General features: G+C 34.9%; 1 protein-coding gene across 4 annotated transcripts in view; it reads right to left on the bottom strand.

Moving 5' to 3' along the window:
- The window catches only part of CHM (CHM Rab escort protein), a 71,207-nt gene that overhangs the window by 35,299 nt on the left and 13,999 nt on the right, over nucleotides 1-21,909 (bottom strand). For 3 of the 4 annotated variants that reach the window (XM_074915387.1, XM_074915384.1, XM_074915383.1), the window contains exons 2-8: nucleotides 20,934-21,000; nucleotides 11,944-12,016; nucleotides 10,639-10,760; nucleotides 6,020-6,395; nucleotides 4,078-4,194; nucleotides 3,326-3,446; nucleotides 621-846 (exon numbers count right to left, since the gene is read on the bottom strand). In XM_074915387.1, the coding sequence (XP_074771488.1) occupies nucleotides 621-846; nucleotides 3,326-3,446; nucleotides 4,078-4,194; nucleotides 6,020-6,395; nucleotides 10,639-10,760; nucleotides 11,944-12,016; nucleotides 20,934-21,000 (1,102 nt within the window). The remainder of the gene's footprint in view (nucleotides 1-620; nucleotides 847-3,325; nucleotides 3,447-4,077; nucleotides 4,195-6,019; nucleotides 6,396-10,638; nucleotides 10,761-11,943; nucleotides 12,017-20,933; nucleotides 21,001-21,909) is intronic. The other variant, XM_074915386.1, reaches the window with a different exon arrangement.

The raw sequence follows: 21,909 nt of genomic DNA, 5'->3' as shown, positions 1-21,909 counted from the left end.
AGTTACCCTGTTTGTATAAGTCTGTGATGTAACAAAGGTGAAAGAATTACGTATTTTTTTAAATTTAATAATAAATTGGGACATGTGGCACCATTTTGCTTCTTTCAGAAAAATCCAGTTCATTATTAAATATCCATCGAGGAGTGGTAGACGCACTCCCAGAATTAATTAGTAACACAAACTGAAAACATGTTTCCTCCTGTAACTTCAGGAAGACTAAAATACAAATTTTCCCAGCCTTCCAAAATGCTCAGTCATCCCTTTGGACAAACATCACTCCAAGCCTGCTCTGCCAGTCTGAGAAAGGGATAGCTACATATGAGTTCAATTATCTCATGTAAGTACTAGAAACTTCTTATCACAGGCAGCCCCCGCAACAGCTAGCTATAACAAGTTGCACTTGTAATATAATGAAAAGTGTTTTAAATATTAGAGTAGCATAATTTCCAATATTTATTTTTTTTTTCTTTTGCGGGGTGTGTGTGTGCAGAATTTCATAGCCATCAAAAACGTAAAGCAACTAAAACCAACATGAAATTGTTAACAAGGTAATATCAATCAGCATTAGGTTACCAAGGATTTCCTTTTTGGAAGATACGTGTTAGAAAAGTGAAGCTTACCTGCAGAAACACTGTGGGATCTCTCCTTGACCATACAGAGGAAACAGAAATGGTGTATTGCCATAGCGGCCAAGGCACTGAAGAAATTTTTTTGTGGCCTGAAGACCTTCAAGAGTGCTGCTATCAGTCTCTGAAACCATTGCAATAGAGTGAAGAATGAAGTGCTGCAAGCTGGGTGTTAACTTTTGTGTTCTTAAGAACTGAGCAAATGTACTGTTCTCATAGTCTGAGGAAAAAATAAATTTAGGTGAAGTGTACAGTACAATATTTGTATTTTCCCACGTGCTTCAACTTAAACCAAGTACATTTGTACTTAAATAAACAAAACCAATTGAGTTTTTCAACAAACACCTTGCTGAAAATGGATAATCCAATTCAATGAAAGTTAAGAATTTTACTCCCAGAAAGCAAGTCTTTGCAGAAGACAGAAATGTCACTCCACTAAAATATTTCAAAATAACGCAAACCCATTGTATGGGCTTCCAACAATCTAGAAAGCAACCTTTAAATATGCGTTCATCTATTCATTATGTTAGACTTTATCTAAAACCATTTCTCAGTCACATGAGTAAAGTGAACAACTGTGCACCAAAAATCCATTGAAGTGCCTCAGGATGCTAGTTCCTGTAAATTACCCAAAATACTGTACCTGAATGACACCTATTCAAGAACAGTACTGCTGAATCTGTACTGATATGGGTCGAGTGTATATTTATGCACAGAGAAGCCATTCACTTAGTGTCTTAATCCAAAGATGAGAAGGTACACTAATGGTTTCAAAATGATGACTTGCTCGCAGCAAACAAGTCCCCCATCGGATGGGACACAAAGACAAAGAGGAGAAAGCGTATCTCCCTTTGAATTTCAAAATGTGTTAGCAGTAGTAATAATTTCAAAGAAACACAGGTCTTTCAGGAGATGTTTAATGCAAGTGTTGCATGTCACTGATATAACTAAAGTTTTTCAGCAGTATCTTAACTATAGGCTTTTTTTTTTTTTTCCATCAGAAAAGACTGTATTTAAGCAACAGCATACTTTCATACTATTCAGAAACCTGCTCTTAAGCTTACTTCAGCCATGGATAAATACATAGGTAATTCAGAAACACTTCCATCAGTGCTGAGACTAGTATTATCAAGCTATATAATTCTGTTCAAGATTCAACCACTGTTTTATTACAAATGAATCTTACTACCCTTTGTACAGCCATGCATCAAGTCATAAAATGACAGGGTTTTTTTGTTTTATCATTCTAAAAAAATTTTCACTTTTTTCCTCACTTCAGACTTCCTACATAACTCCAAATTTTATAGAAAAAAGCTTTAAAAAAAATTCTTCACTATCATGAAGTCTCCCTATTAAAAGTCTGCCTTCCCACGAATGTAGTGATCTCACCAAGAGTAATTTTAAATTTCTGAAGTCTTTACATTAGTCTAATCTCACTCAAAATATTCTGAATTACTTCCCAGGCTATTTTAAAATGTAGGAACAAAATCAGTTTAACTATCTGGGGAAGTAAAATAAATCTAATGTCATTTAGGTACATGAATCAATGGATTCATTTAAAAATTGATGTGGCGTCTCTTTTTTACTTAATAAATTTTCTAAATACCACCTATATCCTCACTCTGAGCACCTCCATTTCTCCCAGCAGCAGCAAACTGGAATTACCTGTAATCTATAAACTACTTCAGTCTAATGAGTTTTTCCCCCTTTAGGATTTTCTGGAGTTCATTACAGACCTTCTTTCTCCTAATCTTACCAGATCATTCTCAATACTGACCAAATCTCTCTTGCACGTGTTTCAAATGATTTTCTCTAACGTTTCCACCTAATCTAAGGGTTTTGTTCAAGTAATCAAACCAGTATCTTAACAATTGTTTCTTGTTAACACTAGATTCTTTCAAAAATACTGCCTAGCCAGGCTACTGTCAAGCTACAAAAGCACTGATATGCTTCAGTCTGAAAACCATGTCAAATAGTTTAACTATTCCTCTTTCCTCATTATTTCTACTTGGCAGATTTTTCTTTTTTTGCCTTAGTTTACTTTTAGACTCCAAGAACTGAAAAACATCACTTCATTCTTTGCATAAACCCAATGTATGTATTCTTTGCATAAACCCAAAGCACCTTCCTTCTGCTAGCCAATTTGCCTCTTTGACCCGATGCTCATTATTCTTCACACATTATGGCTCCAATCTATTCAGATTTTCTCTCATCTAAGTAAGCCAACAGTTGATAAAGACACTTTGAACTTGCCCTCTACAATTAAAAGGCATTAAATTACATTTACTTCCAAAGTTAAAAAATCCAATTTTCTCTATTTCTGATTTTGTGGCAATATATTGTGAAGATTTACATATTCAAGAAAGAAGAAAAATCATATACACCACACAATATTAAAAAATGCCTGGGAGGGGGGAGGAAACACCTAAAAATGATACAAACATTTTGCAACCTTCCTATAATATATAATTTTGCCGTTAAAGAAAAATGTAAATAATAAATGATGTGGGAACTAGAAGAGCAAGTGCTTAAATAGAAGAATTTAACATTGAAGTGAAAAGGTCACAAAAAGGTCAAAGCATACTTTGAAAATGAATCCATAAAAATAAATTGCGTGAAAACACAGGAGAGCTATCAAAATTGTGCATAACTGAACGAACTCATAAGAAGAGAGTGTACACTGTTCAATGAAACACTACCTTGGTATTCATCGGGGTGTTGTTCATAGTCCAAACAAAATGTCAGAAATTTCATTAGCATTCTCTTTTCTACCATAGTGAGCTGTCTGCTGTTGAAGACATCTGCTCTAGAACAAGGTACCTAGAAAACATTTTTTAATAGTTTCAGACACTTTCCATACTCTGGATGTGAAAAGCAACACTACAGTCTGCTTACCTAACAAATATTTTAAATTACTTTTTTATTATAGTTATTTTCTTACATATTTCTTTCCATTATTTTCTATTATAACTACACAAAAATATTTTAAAATTTTTTCAGCCTCTTCCTCTTTTTATTTCCCTTGCATCTCTAACTATAGAATTAATCAAAAGAGTTCTTATTAATTAACTGTGCCAAAAATCTCCTGTTGCCATTATCACACCATCTACTTTCCCTGTAAGTAGCAGAGACACAAATCAAGTCTATGCTACAAATCTGAAAACTTAAAACCTGTGAATCTTTAAGAATTAACTGCCAAAGCAACCATGGTTAAATATCTGACATGAGACAAAGATTTTTGTCAATAATTTACTGGACTGGACATTCCTGTTTTATAAATTTGGGAGGTTTTTTTAAGAAAAGCCAACACATAGAAATGCCTTTTCATTTCAGAAATTAAATAAAAATCAGAATCTTAAGGAAAAATACTAGCTTATTGTCACAAAACTCTCAAGGAACCAATTTCAAGTTTGACTTGAAAAAGATGAGATGTAATTTTATTTTACGATACCTGTTCTACTTTTCCTTCTCGAAAGGCAAGAATTCGTGTTGCGTTTTTAAACTCTGCATATCTGCTAACGTTCGATTTGATCAGAAGGTCAATTAACAGACCTCGGGCGTAAAGCAACTGCACAGTGAAGAAGAAAACAAAACAGTGAGTAAAGAGAAAGTGCTTACAGCAAAAGAAACCATGATATCAACAGTATTTATTTGTAAGGTGTTTTCTACGACTATTTACAAGTACACATAGTGAAGCAACATATGAGTGAAAGAATATCAAGATGCGGTATGTGCAAAATAATATTAAATGAACTGAAGTGACCATAGAAATGGAGGAGACAAAGCAGTCCACAGGAGAGAAAGAGAGAAGGTGTCAGCCTAATGCTCATTTAATTTTATTAGTCTGGGAGTCATAACTTGAGACAATTTTTTTCATCTTCATCTTAAATAATTTCTTTGCACTGTATGCTACATATCCTTGAACACCGTATTTTACAACCTTCATTTCCCCGTATCAGTAAAGCACATGATGCTGTCTGTTTAAATCATTGCTACTTGTTTCTTAACTTACCTGAAACGATAATGTAACATTTTCTAAAGGTAAATTCCTTAAACCCCTTGTTAAGGTTTAGTCATATTCTGTTATATTAATCTATTATCTGTGTACCTTTACTCTTTCTATAAGCTACAAATGTGTTAAGAAATATTGAAGGGACAGAAATATAACTATTAACTGAAGACAGATACCTGAATTGAAAAGCATTGGAGATTAGTTTAAACACACTTCAAGTGTTGTGGCCCTGAGTAACAGAATTTGCATGATCACATGGGAATTTTCAAGACGAAGGTTTACTGGAACACTAACGAGGACACTACAAGAAGTCCGTGTCCCAGCGTCAGAGAGAAAACAACACAAACTACTAGTCTTGCCCTGATGACTAATCTTCTTCAGAATTCCTGGAATTTGTTGCAATTAACACCATGTAACAGAATGGCAGAGAAAAAGGATAAAAAGGGTGCAAACCAGTATTATCTGCTGAACCACTATACCCTGACTATTGTTTCCCTGTCAAGAGGTATCTACACAGAGACAAAATTTGAAGTAACGCCTTCTGTAGTGTCTACATTAAAATAGTATTAAATTAATGAAGACAGGGGTTTTTTTTTCCAGTTTCCAGAGGTTTTAAAAACCTTTTCTTGCAGAATATGAAAAATTAAGCATTGAACCTTGAAAAAACTTCTCACTGCAGAGTACTCATGTAGTCTAAAGCACAGAAGTTAAAAATTTCCATTTAACTTGAATCTGCAGGGCTATATCCATATACTGTGAAGTACATAAAAGGCAGATTTTAAACAGTATGACAAATATGTCAGGCTAATAGCTTTTCCTCCAAACAGAATGCACACCAGTAGGAATTCAACACAATAATAACGAATTTTAGTCAGCTTTTATGTTATGGATTAACTGTAATTATTTTTTATTTCCAGTAAAATTTATTACAATTCAGGGTTTTAGGCTGAGTATAGAGACAATGCAAGTTTCACAGGAAGATCTAAAACCTATGAAGCATTCCAATAGGAAAATTCTTTTTCATTTTAAAAACAAAGATCTGCGTGTAGATTGATTTTCCTTGTTTAAAAATTTTTTTTTTTTTAATGGTACTATTTAAAAAGAGCAATTTTGCAGGTAATAACTACTAAATTTCAGGAAATTTACTTTTATGGACATATTTCTAAGCTATGTTTTATCGTCTCTTTGGTAATAAACAAACAATGGAGAGCACATATGAAATAGCTCTTGTAAGAGTACTAATTCTTGTTCACATCTCGAGTGGGTTTTTTGCCTTAAATGTACTGTGTCAGCCCTCCTTAACATTAAAAGATTTTTTTAAAATTTCAGCATTTTAAGCAAAATAAATGTATTTATATGAAGAGAATCATTTAGTTCCTACCTTGGAAACTAAATCAATATTAAACCTTCTGCCTTCTCTAACAATTTGGGAATACGTAATTTTCTTTGGTTCTTGGGCAGAAATTTCTGAGGGTGCCGCTTCAGTCTTTCCCAATTCCAGAGTAGGCTCTCCTGAAGCTGTACTAGGAGAACTCTCATTCTCAGAGGTTATTTCTGCATCACGCCCTTCCGTTGCACTTGCTGGCTCCATGCCTGCCGCCTTGTCTGGCTCCTGGTTCTCAGCCTCCAGCAAGGCGCTCTCCCCTGGTGGGCACCCCTTCTCCGGTTCCTGAGCAACCCCCTCAACACCAGGGGCTCCAAAGACAGGCATCTTTGGCAATGCACCAGCTTCTTCAACATCTTCAGCTGAATCCTGACTGATAAAAACACAAGGGGGGGGGGATATTAATGAGTCTTAAAAACTTGTTTAAACTTTTGAGTTAATGGCAGAATGAGAACCTCAAGCGTTTCCATGAAAAGCATTAGAATTTCTTTATCTTGGCCAAATCAGGTGTACCACCCACTAAGGAATTCTGGTTCTTTAACTGCAAAGTTATAATTCAAGAGGAGTATTATTTACTGAGGAGAAAAAAAAAAAAAAACCACACAAAATAACCAACCACAAAAAAATAGGACTCTTATTTTACACCGACTCAAAAGATAGAATGAACTTAAAATGAAAACTAAACCTCTCATGGTGAAACAAAATACACAGCTACATAAACAAAGGAAACAATATTTTTAAAAAGAAACAGTAAAGCAATTTGATTAGGTTTTTCCTATGGATTAAAAAACTCCTTCGAAATTGAAATGCAAAAATGCATTAGTCATTAAGCTCAGATATTTAAAAAGCCAAACCCACTGAAGAAAACAGAAGTGCTTCATCTGACTACTTTGCATCTATCATTCCAGCAAACCCACAAGAGAAGCATGCAATTTTGACCTGAAGTTTAAGTAAAACTTTCAGATTACTTTTGCAACTCTGACCTTACATTCTAATTAGTTGTTCAAGTAACAGTCATATAGAACAAAGCCCTCTCATTTAGCAATGTTATTTTTATGCAAGCGTTACAAATTTGTGCATAGAAGATGAAGGCAGTCAGTCCAAAGGAAGGACATTACCACATCACATTTACTCTATACAGTCTGTTTCTGTTTCACTACACAATTCTTTAAAATTCCTCTTATAAAGCATACCTCTACTTTTAATCTCATCTCCTCTTTTTATCTTGGAACTTCAATAACATTACCTTAGAAACTAGTACTTTTGAACTTTGAATTTTAGTTTATACTACCAGCTGAGATGAATTAAATCAATGTCATTGTAAGTGAAAGGAGTTCAGCAGTAATTTCACACTATCTTTTTATCTTCATACCACAAGCCATTAATGCACTGAATAAACAATTTTCTCTTTGCTGAAAACTAATGAACTATGATTTTAAAAGTGACCTGCAAATGTACAGAATAAAATTTCAATAACTAACAGGATGGTTAAAATTCACTGAACAGCAAGGAATTATTCAGTATACGTCTAAAGATGTTCCCTCACACATCTGTAGCCCTACAGACGGAAGCAGGGGGCAGGATTTCTGTTAAAAGAGGGAACAAAAACCCTGTATCCTTTAAAAATTGCTCCTCACTTAGGAACTCAGGAAGCTCACAAGGGCTCATGAAAATAAGAGTTTGGAGTAAGTCTCTTGGCTTGTACACAGCCACCAGGAAGCACTTACTCATGAATGGGGTAAAATATTGCCCTGGGAAACACAGGAACTGCTATAAGGAAGCACTAATGAAAGAAGTCTGTTTCTGTACATTAATTATGTCTTTCTGCTTCATATTGCAAGCATTAAGTAACTATAAAATATCACAGAAAGATAAGTACTTCATCAAATTTTTTTTTTTTAAAGTAACCTCTACGAAAAATAAAAATGAAAGTCATTTAAATGGAGTTCTGTTTGGCTTTTAGGGTTTTCTTTAGAAATTTGGAACATGGTGTTTGTGAAAACTGCTAAAGTTGTTGCCATTAATGCTGTAACTAAGAATGAAGCTTTTAGTTAACCCATCCTAAAGCTTTTTATAACATAACTGAATAAATTCAGAGGCAAGTTTTCTTTCGACCTTCTCCCAAAATACATGTGCAGTTCAATCTCATTTTAAACATACTTATTACTTTTTAAATCCAAGTAAAATTTGGATTCACAATACACTGTGTTTTTTCAGTATCACTCTGAAAAGCAGTATAACAGAAATGTTATATTATTTATATTTCAAATCTCTGTTCCAATTCCCACTAATGAATTCGTAAATCTGCATGATTTGCAGCACTACACATTTTATAATGAAAGCCTAAAAACTGTATATAATCTGAATTCATGACATCCTTCCTATAAGAACAAATATCCCTGAATAATGTAAGAACTGTCTATAAAAATGATTCAAATTGAACTTCTGTACAGACAATTCTTCTCCTAATTCAGAAAAAAATAATACATCTGCAGACAAATTGTTGTGTAAATTTAGAATATTATCTTCCACCATTCATCAATTAATGGTACTAACAAAGGAATATCTTAAAATGAATGTGTCTTATTAATGCCTTGTAACAGCAACCCCTTCAGATAGGTCAAATGAAAAATTGCCAACCAGCTGGTTAATTTATTCAGCACAGGTGTTCACTATTTATTTTTCAGCCATTTGCCTTTTTTCAATACAGCTTGTTGTAGACACAGTATTCTTTTCCTTTGATGGATGCACTTTGTTCTAAGGCCATTCATTTCAGATTTGCACTGTGTATATTATACTGCTACCCAGCTGTTTATTCTTTCAAAATAAATGTTTAATGGTTACTTCATAGGAGTTATAAAAGTTAAGCAAAAACAACAGAATCTAGCCAGAATGTGTAAATTGTCAGAAACAGAATAATTGACTCTCTCAGAAAGTTTTAAGTTATTTTGGAAAACTTTTTTTTGCTAGGTTTATTAATCTTACCATTCTTCCTTGTGGGTTTCTGGGTGATAACCAAGAGAGGCAGCATTGTACTGCCAGGCTAAGTTAAATGCTTAAAAGCAGAATCTTCTATTTTGTCCTGACTCAAGTATAATGCTCACTTCTATGAAGTGTGAAATCTTCGTGCTAGGGGACTCATTTCTGAGCCAGCCATCAGTCAGTATCACATCATCTTAGGAAAATCATACGTGAAGTTAAGAGACTATGAAACCTCTCATCTGATTTAATACTGGTTCTGAACAATATTTATTATGGCAACAGGAATGCAATTACAATATTTAAGTGATATTATTTTAAAAGCATAACATTTTATCTGCAATACAGTCAGGCAGCCATTACTGTGCAATATAGAACTTTAGAATGTTCTGAGTCTGTGACCTTCAGACTGTATAACTTCACACTTGTATTTCACTCTGTAAACATCATAGGTAGAGGAAAAAAGTTTCTATGTAAATATCTGTCAACATTTTGTTTACCTACCTATGATACTATCTAAGGGATTCAAAGTTAAACTTACATAACTACCCCAAAGAACCATTCAGGAATTCCGAACAGTGTTCAGTTTAGTGTAAAATCCAAAAGATAAAAAAGATAAATAAACACAAAGATATAGTTGAGTTTTCAATTGAGGCCCATACAATTTCCACTCATTATTACTATGCTTACATGCTATTCAGCATTACTGGTTCACAACGTTACTTTTAGATGTTCCTTGATTTTCAATATGACACTGAAAAGCTTACCTTATATATAACAAAGTATCATACTTCCCTTTAAAAATCTAGACAAAAAAGGAATTTCTATTCTTAACTTCCACTAATGTACACATACCTCTACAAATACCTAACTAAAAGATATTTACCACATATCAAGTCCTAAGATGGTAAACTATTCTTCGTGTGCTTATGCAACAAACAGCCACAAAATTAAAAGTGTCTAATTCAAATTAAATATGTATTTTTTGCATGTTGTATGTAAAGTAAAAGCTGAGTCACCTTACTTCAAAAACAGAAAAAAAGGTGATGGCCCAAAAAGGCTGTTATGAGATTACCAGGAGCCTCTGAGCATGCAGTTCCTTCTAATGCATCACGGGTAAGCACTGCTTAATGAGTAAGTTAAATCCACTGAGTATAAAAATCATTTTAGCACAATTAAATATTTTATAGTTACAGTACTGCTGTCCATTTGTGTTCCTAATCTCGTGTACTTACTTCATTTTACATGTACTTATGAGTTTAATTTTTTTACTATGAAAATAGCAGCTTTTAGCCAAATTATTAATGGAAAGAATTAATAGATGGCGGTGCAGAACTACCTTCTAATATGTACAACTACAACACTTCTGTTTTCTACTCAGAAGTAAATTACCCACTCACAAAGTTGGTCAACAAATCATACTGTATGAAGATAAAGTCATCTAAAAGATCTTTAACTTCAATAAAGTGCAAGTGATTTCAACAACAGCACAAGGACATTAAGAACATTTTAGGTCGTGGTTACTTTTTGAGACATTATGCAATATGGTAGCCTGGTGAAATGCTTGAAGCCAAAAGCACAATCTGATTACTTGCCTCTGGGCATATAAAATTGTGTATTTCTACATTTATACTTACTCGCCAAAACAGAAATCTTCTACATGTTGAATAGTTTTATCCTTCTTGCTAATAGGAATAACTTCTTCATTCTCCAGGATCAGTTTTTTCCAGTCTTCACATTCATCGGTATCTGTCTTTTGCTTACAAAGAACAAATACAGAATTACATTTTGTACTGTGTTAGCTGCTCTTGAACTACAAATCTCTGTAGTCCCAAAGAATTTGTTGTACCATCTCATATATAAAAAAAAAAAATCATCTTAACTGTCTTAAGGTTTTTTCTATTTAAATTTTTTGAGTTAAAACAGAGTTGGTTACTTCATCATAACATGCAAACATTTGTATTACATTACTAGCTCTAACAATCTGAAAATACAGGGTTAAATGAAATACAAGTTTTAGTAGTTGAACATAACTTTGAACACAATCTATTAAAAGACAGGTTTGCCACAGTCAGGTTAGTTCCAAATTTCATGACAAAACCCTTTGAACGGAGACCATATGAAAAAAACACAGTGATTTGGGTATTATATTAATCTGTCCACACAGGAATATCTAAATCATATCACAGAAGCCTAAGAATATTAAGTTCTGACATTGAGCAACTCCACTGATTATGCCAGAAGGTAGCACTATGTAATAAATAGGCATGAGCCTGAACTGAAAAAGTTCCATCTTCTACGGACCAACAAGCTCATAACGCTTCAGTAAATAATACGAACATCCATTTGCTAATATAGTCCAAGTGCTCAATCTCCAAAATAAATATCCTCTTCAGAAGATTTCTAGTGGACTGTCATGAATTAGATAAACTTTGGTCATTGAAAAATACACTATCAACATTCATCTTTTTGTCCTGGTTACAGGACGTTTCAATGGAAGGATCCACTAACTACCTTTCTCCCAGTTAAGAAGAATCAGCTGAAAGCACACAAGAAAAACAAAAGGGCCTGAAACACCAGAGAGTGGAAAATAATCAAACTGGAAATGGAAAAGACCAGATTATCATTTACAGAAGGTGCTGGGAAAGGAATCTAAACAACAGTGTAGTCGCTTCTACATAAATTCAAGAACCCAAAAATTATGACTGAGCACTAGACTTTGGTCTCAGATAATACTATTAATAAAGCAGGCATATCAGTCTTTGAATGCTAGGCCAGATGGTTAAGTCTTAACCAGTAAAGTTGGAAACTAGAAACCTCTTTCATCTGTTGCATTACCAAAGAGAAAGAACACTGTGGTAATTTCTCCTGTAGTAAATTATGCAACAAACCAAGATTTAACGTTAAGGAATGTTAAAAGAAGTCATTCGGGAAATTTTTACCTGATTTTCTTTAATCCAGGACAACAGTCCTGAAAAACTAAAGCTGGCCCAGTTTCCACCGTAGTAATTTTTTCTGTAAAGAAAAAAAAAAACAGTGAATCTTGGCAAACAAATAAAACATAGCTTTTCCAGGTTTAAAGAAAAAACAATCAGGTTTGAGACATTGAAAATATTTCACAGCTGCAGAATATAAGAATAGGTATATTTACAGTTCTTAATGAGATGTAAAATTTCCATTTTCACTCATTTCTAACCAAACAGACTATAGTCCAAAATCAAAGTATTTGGAGGGTAAAATGAGAATAATGCTGAGAAAAGCACATAGGATGCTCTGAGTAAAAGGCAAATATAGATAATACTGTTTCTTGAAGACTGTTCTTCAAGACTTTACCTCAACACTACAGACATCTCTACATAGTAGCCAAGCCAACAAGCCTGCCAATTTCCACAGAGTTCTTAGAAATGCCAGTTGAGTTTTTCTGCACCCACACTCCACTGTTCCAGGTTCTGGCAGGACCCAACTGGTTTGTCACATGAGCACAGCTACACTGCTTCTGACCCAGCCTGAGCACGAAGTTAGCACAAGGGCATCTAACACAAGGGCACTGCATGCTTCTTCTAAACTAACAGTGCCTCATGCAGTGGCTATGCACAGGAGGGTTAAGTAAACTAAAACTGGGTCCCGACAGTAGAAACCACATCTCTCTTATCCATTATGTCCAATAAAGGAAAGCTCACTCTATTATTTATCATCCACTTACAGAACAGATTATGCTTATAATAGACTGTTAAAATGCTCTGGCAAAATTCTTATTAAACTGCATATACTGTAGGTGGAGCCACAGGAACTGATTTGTACAAAATGATCGTACCTCCCTGAGCACTTGCAGTTTGTACTGACCACCTTCTTTCTTGAAAAATATGTGTTTACTTCTTGTAAATCACAGAAGATTAATAGTTCTGATGTTCATCAAAGAGTCTCTGCTCTCCCTTTTAAAAATTTTTCTATCAATATTTCTCTAAACATCAGTTAGATTAATTAGCTTCTGTTATCATGCATACCACATCTTAATTATTTAACGTTATATTCCTTTATAGGAAAAATAATAGAATGATATAATTTTTTTAAAAATCACTAGTTCTTGCAAAATAAAAGTTATTTCAGGATTTAATTCTATTTCTGGCACTGTATGCTGGCACTTCAGAAGAGTAAAAGATACCAAAAATACCCTCCTGAATGGATATCTAATATTACTGCATACACTAAAACCAAACCAAACAAACATTTAGAGAGGAAAGTGAGTTTTGCATTTTACAGAAAAATGCGGAGACTGTTAAATTAACTTAGAATCTTATCATAACCTCCTCCACTTTTAAATTGTAGCGATAAGTGTGATAAAAGTGAAAAATTAAACTCAGGTTTGATTCTACTGTTTAAGATGGGTTGTTTTTGACAAGGCTTATCTGCCCTGACAAAGACTTCATTCAGAGTGTCAGCCCCTTTACAGTACCCGGGGTGATGCTCTGTACCAGGTTGCTTACTTAGCATATGAAGGACAGATGTCTGCCAGACAATGCCTAATTGCTCCTGACTACAAACTGACCTAAAAAAGTCTTTCAGCTCCTGCAAGGCGATAGTGAAGAACAGAAATAGGACATCTCTTGCAAAGACAACAAAATCCAGCCTTCACTGAATAAAGGTGGCCTCAACAACATAACACGGTGTTTAAGGCCCTGAACTGGGAGGACTGGAGCTATACTTTAAGAGAACACACATAGTCTACCCTGCAATTTGGTAACACTAAGCAGAAGAGCTCCATCTAACAGATCTGCTACCAACCAGTCATCTGTAAAAAGGAGCCCATACTTACCTCATGCTGCAAATGACATGGGTGAGGCTTAAAAAGTACTGCTATTTGGTATCATATAGAATACAAACCAATAAGGATTAAAGATATTACATATATTAAATATTCTGTAAGATTTCATTCTGTAAAACAGTAACTGATAGTTGTGTGCAATGATATCCTCCAGCTTTGCTTTAGCTGTCAACGGTGCAGGTTAATTTCTTGCTGCTTCTTAAGATTCCACTGAATAAGAAAAGTTCAATATCCATATATTATCTGCCACTTCTGGGATTTCCAAAAAACAGTCATGAAGATTTATTTTTAAAGGAATCTGCTGCTTTAGTTGCAAGTTTCCTTGAATATGGAATACAATCTGGCTGTCAGAGCAAGCAAGGCCATTGATCACAGAAATCGCAGAAAACACCTGCCTAAAATTAGAAATAGTTTTTTTGAATCTATACCAATATAAATTCATGCATATTTAGAATATTTAAAATTAAAACTTTCAGTAAGAGAAATGAATGTGTTAGTTAAAGTTTATCCAGGAGCTGTCAGACATCTCTGATATAAACATTCCTCTGTTCATCAGGTGGATTTTCCTTTGAAACTACTTTTCTTTTAACCACCGTTGATGCGAATCAATCTTTTCAACAAAGCACTCTGTAAGGCTGTTCTGATGCTCAATCCGTTTTGAGAAGACAGTATGGCCTTTCTCAAATGGAAAATGAATCGCAGCTGTCCTTCCTTTCCTCTGGCATCTGAACACCTTTCCCCAGTTATGCTGTACCACTGCAAGTATTAATCTTCTATTGAGGCGCCAACTTCCAGATTTTTTTTTCCCTGGAATTTTAATTAGTTTACCCTGCATTACACGATGAATCAGGATTGCCTAATTTTCTCATCTGAAAACACTACAGAAAGAAGGTACACCAGACATGATTACTGGTATAATGAGCAAAGAAAGTTTTTCGTAAAAATCCTGAAGAGGAAAAGAGCTGACTAACGGTTTTACAATTAGGAGTCCCTTGTAACCAAATATTTTTGTTACAATTGCCCTGAAGATGAACCGAGAAACTCCTTAAAGTAATGGTCAAGATCAAAGCCTAATTAAAGCTAAAATATTCTCTCAAAATCTCAAGAACTAAGCTCCTCTCTTCTCTTGCTATATTAGCAAACTCCCAAAAAAGGGAGAGATGGTTATTCTCTCCCTTTTTTAGGTTTATTATTCAATTATCCTCTAAAAACATGAAACATTCTGAAGGTGTAACAGCAGAGTTAGAAACTAGTTTTTATAACAAGTTAGAGCACAGACATTTCCTTTTCTATCATACATTATTTCCTAGATTACATTGTTCAAAACTTCTCCTGTATTACCTGGATTTTCATATGAATGAAAATACTGTTGCTTTTAGTTCAAATTTTCAATTCTTAAATCTGTAGTTCAGAGCCAATGGAAGAACTGCTGAAGTCGTTTTTGTAAAGTTTTGGAAATGTTGCCCAAGTACAGTTTTAACTCTGCAAAAAGCTTGTTTCTCTCTTCTCCTACATTGGTTTGGGGGTTCTTTTCTCAGTTACTAACACTGTTTTTTCTTCAAATACTTCAAAAGAATTAGCAAATTCCAGCTCCGAACACTGAAATTGCAAACTGTTTCCAACTGATTAACATTCTTGGAATCCAAACCAAGAGAATATCTAACATGTCCTTTCAAAGACAGACTGCAATTTGAGAAATTGAACACTTTTGAAAGCACAAGATACACAAATAAAATGTAAGTAAGAACAGAGAAAGTATTTAATGGACTATGCCTGCTAAGACGACTGTCCTTCTCAGTGCCATGTCATAACAGCCATGGTGTAACAGTCAAAGCTGGTGATGTCTAAAGAAAAGCTGCTGATGCCTCACGATTGCTCCCAAGAGCTGCCTGTATGTGTCTGTCCTGCATTTGATCTTTGAGAAAGAAGTCTCGAACCATCAGAGTAGCTGTCTTTTGCAAAGGAAGTTACTGCCACATCGATTTTAAGGATCTGAACACAAAATGACTTCTGTTTCAAACCCATAAAGTTTCATGTGCTACCTATTAAGTACACTGTCACATGTATTAAAAATTCCCATTCTGGCATAGTAATCATGCTTAGGAGCATGAGGATTGGACTACGCTTCCTTGCCATCTAAGAGGAACGGTTTAACCCAAACAGTTCTTGAGATCCTTCAGCGTAATAAAAGGGTGATGGTGGCCAGTCACTTGCACTACGTTTTGTTGTACCCTGTGATATGAACATGACCAAAGGTAATTATCATGGACAGGTTGAGACCATATTTTACTCTTAATACCTTCACTATGAGATTATATCCTACAACAATATAAAAATAAAACCAACTTTTTCAAAAAGGTCAAAAGATACCACAATTAAGATTTTTTTTGCCTAGGTTTCCTTATGAAAGTTAAATAATTCCTTTCTTTTTCTTGGAAGCAGTTGAGAGGCAACCTTATCATTTTCTGGTTGCTGTACTTACACAGCTACCTCACTTCACAGAAGTTAAAGATCAAAGAGAAGGCTATGTGGAGACACAGGTTGTATTACATTATACATTTTACAAGTTCTGAAAAAAGTGAAACAGATTGTCTAGCAAGAAGTGGAACAAACTACAAAAGCAGGTATCTTGGAGGGGGGAGGTACAGTGAGGGTGCCCACCATGCTTTTGGACGCTCAGATAAAACAGAGTTTTAGACACAAGGAACACTCAAGTACTCTACAGGCAAACCTATGGTCAAAAAATAAGAGACAGGTGTCATGAAGCAAGACATGTGAAAAGGGCACAAAAGAGCATCTTGTCACCACTTTGCCTTTGAATTAAACTCTATGTGGAAAGAGAAATAAGTCAACAAGGAAGGACATAGACAGTAAAACTACAGTCCACAAATGCTCTATTCTAGATGCTGATAATCAAAACCAAAATGTAGGAAAGCATACCTCACCTCCAACCTCAGTAACCAAACTAGTACGGCAACTATATAAGAAGCAAATAAGCAAAGGACCAAAAGTAGAAAACATAGCAAGCCATCAGGAGAAAGTCCTATGCATATGAACAATCAGTATGGGAAGTACTTTCAAGTAACCAACTTTTAGTCTTGATCTACCTTTGTTCAGCAACTTCAAGTTTAAACTAAGTGCCAATCTCTACATTTTAAATTGCAAATTACTTTTCTAAATGACTTAACAAATATCCTTGAAATTTCACATGTCAACAGCTCATTAATACCTACAGTAAATGTAGCTCTCTGAAAAGAACCACAGATTTTACGTTTATTGAGACAGATAGCTGGCACAGAGAAATAGAGCTCCTTCAATTACTATTTGGCAGAAGCTAACTTTAGTTTAAAATCAGTCTACAGGAATTTATGGCAACACTGCAGTGAAGTGACTATTTTGAATAAGATTAGCTACTGTTGATGGCGATGCTTGGACAGTGTTTATAAATCAAACTTAGAACTTAGTATTTTATAATAGGCCACTTCAAAACTATCTTCCATAATCACCTATGCAGTACATTGTGATAAATGCAAACATGGCTGCAGATTAAAAGTAATAAAATGATGTACACAAGGTAATGAGTGCAAGCAAACTATAAACAAAGACTTTAACCACATATGTTTTCTATATCTGGTGCCTAACTTAACTCAGACCTTTGTAGAGAATAAAAGATTAATCAAACTAGCACACCTAACTCAAACAAGTATTTCAGTAACACCAGATCTTATTTTCTTCTATTCTGAAAAAAATTTAAACTCATGATCTTTCAAGAAGAGAACAACATGTAATGTTGAAAAGTGATATTCTAAATATAAACAGATTTTCCTGTTGATGAATTTTCTGTTATACCGCTACCTCAGTAAACTGAAACTTGAAAACCCATCCAGAAATGAGTATATTAAACTAGATATACAATAGATAAGATGTTTTAATTCAGATGAATCTCTGGCAAGCTTTCTAAGACTTAACTTTTCACTTAAAATTCAAATGGCATCAGGGTGGGGGTTTTCCGTTGTTTTGGTAGGCTTTTTTTGCAAGTGTACTAACTTAAAACACAAAAAGCAGATGGCTTGAAATGCCTCCCTATTTATGGGGAAGGGGTTGTACTGTATAAACATTTAAATTTTTTTGCCAAGATATGAATTCTAGACCCTGATTCAGTGAGCACATACACCAATTAAAATGACAACTATTAATATGAGTGAAGAACACGTTGGTTAAGAACACCTTCCCCTGACCTTGGCCCGCACTAGAGTTGGAAAATAACTCCACAAAAGAAAGGAATCTAATGTAGAAGCCTTCATTTTCATCATAAAAACAAAAGCATGTGTGAATGTAAATGAGCATATTTAAGTGAAAACAGAAATAAACAAAATCTGTATTCCACAGTTTTAATTGCCTGCTTCTGTGAGTTTTCTGAAAGGCTCTTCGTCACAGCTAAAAATAGGCATGGATAAAAGAAATCAAAGTTTTAGTGGCTATAACTATTATTACAGACTTTGATAGTCGATGAACAAGAAAAATGGAAATAACAGAAGTGGTTCATTTAACAAAATCTAAGTAGGCTACTGGTAATATATACAATAAGCTTCAAATCCAAATGTAACTATTTTATTAATTCTATACTTGCTTATTCTAAAATAAGGTTTTTAATATTTTGGTTAGCAATCTAATAGCTTATTTAATAATTACTGTACCAAAATGCTTGAAATTAACATACCCTTATACATTATGCATGATGTCTTTATAGTAACTTCAGTATCATTACTATGTGGTTACATATTTCTTTAAAATTATTACAGTCTTAAGAGCTGTCTTTGTTTCAAATGAATTAGTTACATTAAATATGGAGCATCAGGTACTGCCTTGCTGTGTACTACCCCCCTGAGATGTAAAATACTAGAACATCAGCCCATTTGAGGATGTTTTTCTCCTTATCATTTCTAGTTTTCTATAGGTTCTGAGAATAGTCCATAGTGCCTGAAGATTCATTAAGGTAAGTTCTTAAACCAAATGCCTTCCTGTTGATAAAAACTACTCACTGAAGTGCATCACCTGTCCTCACTCCAGTCCAAGACAGGAAGCTAGAGACTTTGTGGGCAATAAACAGCAAACTGAGCAATTGCAAATGCTATTTCATGCGACCAAGTTAGTGAGCTCGTCTTGCAAATTCTGCAGTTGTGTATGATTTCAAATTAGAAATAAATGTATGAAAAATGAATGTGTCCTTTGAAGGGCTGAGGCAAAAGAGGTTACAGAATTTTAATCTTGAACTGATGATGTTCAGAGAGAAGGAACAGCAGAAAGCATACCCTTTTTAAGCTCTTGGTGCAAGACACAGGAAAAACCCAAAACATGTATACTGTCTCTGGGAAAAGTCTCTAAACCTAGGTGCTGGTCACACAGGTGCATATCACAAGAATTTTCGCAGCTCAGAAAATATGATGTAAAAATAAAACACTATGCCACCATTGTAATTTTTGGTGAACAAGTACTAACAGTCAAAGCATCTAAGCTCCCCGCACTCTTGCTGCTACCACCACCTCAAAACCACTTGTCACACTTCTCTGCTGAAATCCAGCAGGTATCAGCTAGAAAAGAGGTAACAGGTTGCCTGAAACTAGTTTCCACACAGACTTTTACTTGTTTTACATGATTTTAAACATGTAAGATATTTTCTTTTCCCCCAACTTCAGATCAAATCTTACCAAATTATCCACTTTGGTTGCATGCCTATTCATTTACCACAGGTGAAATACAGCAATTTGTTTAACCTTATTATGCATTTTAGGCTACGACATCTAGCAGCAGCAGTAGTGCTTCTTAGGTAGTCCTTGCTTCCTGCTTATGAATCTCTCCCTAAATCGTACTAGCCCAGCAAATTGCATAATTGCACAAACAATGGGACTGAAAAAGTAGCAAGGGGACAGGAGCCAGCTATAATCAAGATCAGTGGCAATGCTGCAACAAAAATGAAAAAAAAAAACAAAACAAACAACTGTATAATCATACCCTGAGCTCACATAAACTAGAGCAGGCACAGTGTAGGTGTCTAGCACAGAAATCTCACAAAATACACTGCATTTGTTATCTTCCAGAAAAACACAGACAGTAAAGCAGGCTCAAAAGCTGCCTAGTAATGATCAACCATCTCAAAAGAGTTACGAGAAAATTAAGAGTTTTAAAGTGTTAGATGGGAGAGAGGAGTATTTTAAGTTTACCTTGGTCAGCTGAGGCCCCAGCATTTGATCTCAAGCTTGCCTCAGAAACCAGAGCTCTAGATTTGAGTCATGCTACTAAATTTTGCTGAGCAGGTGTAAAAATAAACCAAGGTTCAAATATCCTAATTTTTAAAAAAAAAACCAGTGTGCATCATAGTGTATAGTTACAGAGTTTATAAAAAAAAATTAACTTTGACTAGTTGGTAAAGAGAAGCGACATGAAGGTAACCTCTTCAAAGGACGTAATGAAATATGCTACTCCAAGTGTTTCAGCAAATCCTTCCATTTCTAAGTGCAACAGAAGTACTTTTTGAATCAACTGATTTCAGTGGTACTCTGCACTCTTCTTACAAACTGATTTAGCATGGGTTAGAGAGAAGACAGCAAACAAAAAGGACTGCTCTGTTCATCTCCCTCCCACCTTAGCAGCCAGATTTCACTCATCTTCACTCTGATAATTAAAATGCAAAAATATTTGTATTAACTTCTCTAGGCATTGAGGACTGACATAAATGATACACTCAAAAAAATGATTTTGCCATGAAATGATAATGGCTCAGGTAAAAAATTCTCACAAAACCAGAATGAGATAATTACTGTCAGGAATGATAATGAAGGGCACTAAACCTGTAACCATTCCTGTCTGTATGAAAGGAGCCGTCAACAGCGTCCTTGACCACATCACTTACGTTCAAAATTCCTGAGCTAGCATGGAAAAACTGCCTGTTCTACTGATGGAAATAACACCCCAAAAATAAGGTAGACACAGAAGTGTAAGATTACTTGATGCCAGATGAACACAAACAAATCCTGAAGGGCACACTGACAGACACAAACATACTTCTAGCCAGTTTAACTCTTAAAAAGGAAAATTATTTGAGTAACTTACGAATCAACATGAAGAACTCTCTGGCCACTTCTGGCACATGCTGCTGCAATAATAGATTCAGGCAAACCTGAAAGGACACATACAATTTTTAGAACTTAGTATGCTAAGATATATTAAAAAATAAATACTTGGTCAGAAAACAGTAATTCAAACAAAATAAAGTTTATAATGTGAGTCACTGCATTTTAATACTCTCATGCTACTAAAATAACGAACACTATTTTGTGTTCATTAACATTTTGCTACAACCCTCCTGAACACAACACTTTTTTTGTAATAATTCTATGACATGTCACCTGCAAACACTACAACTTCTGAATTAAAGCTTGTCAGCAGTGTCTTCTCTAAAGACGTTCTTACCATAAACAGATTGAGCACTTGCCAGCACAATGGTACCAAAATTTTAATGGGATGCTCTGTAACTGTACCTTTCCTGACACAAACAGGTATTTCCTGAGGGCATTTTTCTTCAAAGTGTTTGACTTAAAGTGAAGACTGTGTTAACAACCCATTAAAACAGTGTTTTAAAATTAAGAAATTTATGATAAAGGCTGCATGCCGTCGTATATTGTCCAAGGATGCACTGAAAAGTGTGAGGGTATAAGCCTTTTAGGATGGCATGAAATAATCGTGTACAGCAGACAAGAGTCCTGAACAGCATTGACTCCTCTGTATCATCTGTTAGCAAACACCTCTGGTGTGAACAGGTCTCAGAACTGTATTTGGACTTTGTTTCCAATTGAACTAACTGGTTTGCCCCCAAAGAGTGCCCAGAGGCATGCAGACCAAGACCTGAGCGTAAAGCTAAACCGCCAGCACATTAGGACAGAACGAACGCAAGATGGTTGCCCTTTAAGTGGTACCCCTATCAAAATCTCCCATGTCATGCAGTTATGCTCTGTCCAATCAGTATACTTTCACTGCATTTAGAAAAGATATGTAGTGGAAAAAAAAAAAACCAACAAACAAACCGAAC

The sequence above is a fragment of the Athene noctua genome, chromosome 11 (genome assembly GCF_965140245.1).
Source record: "Athene noctua chromosome 11, bAthNoc1.hap1.1, whole genome shotgun sequence".
Lineage (NCBI taxonomy): Eukaryota > Metazoa > Chordata > Aves > Strigiformes > Strigidae > Athene > Athene noctua.
Note: the sequence above shows the minus strand (reverse complement) of the source record. Positions and strands in the feature narration are given on the sequence as shown.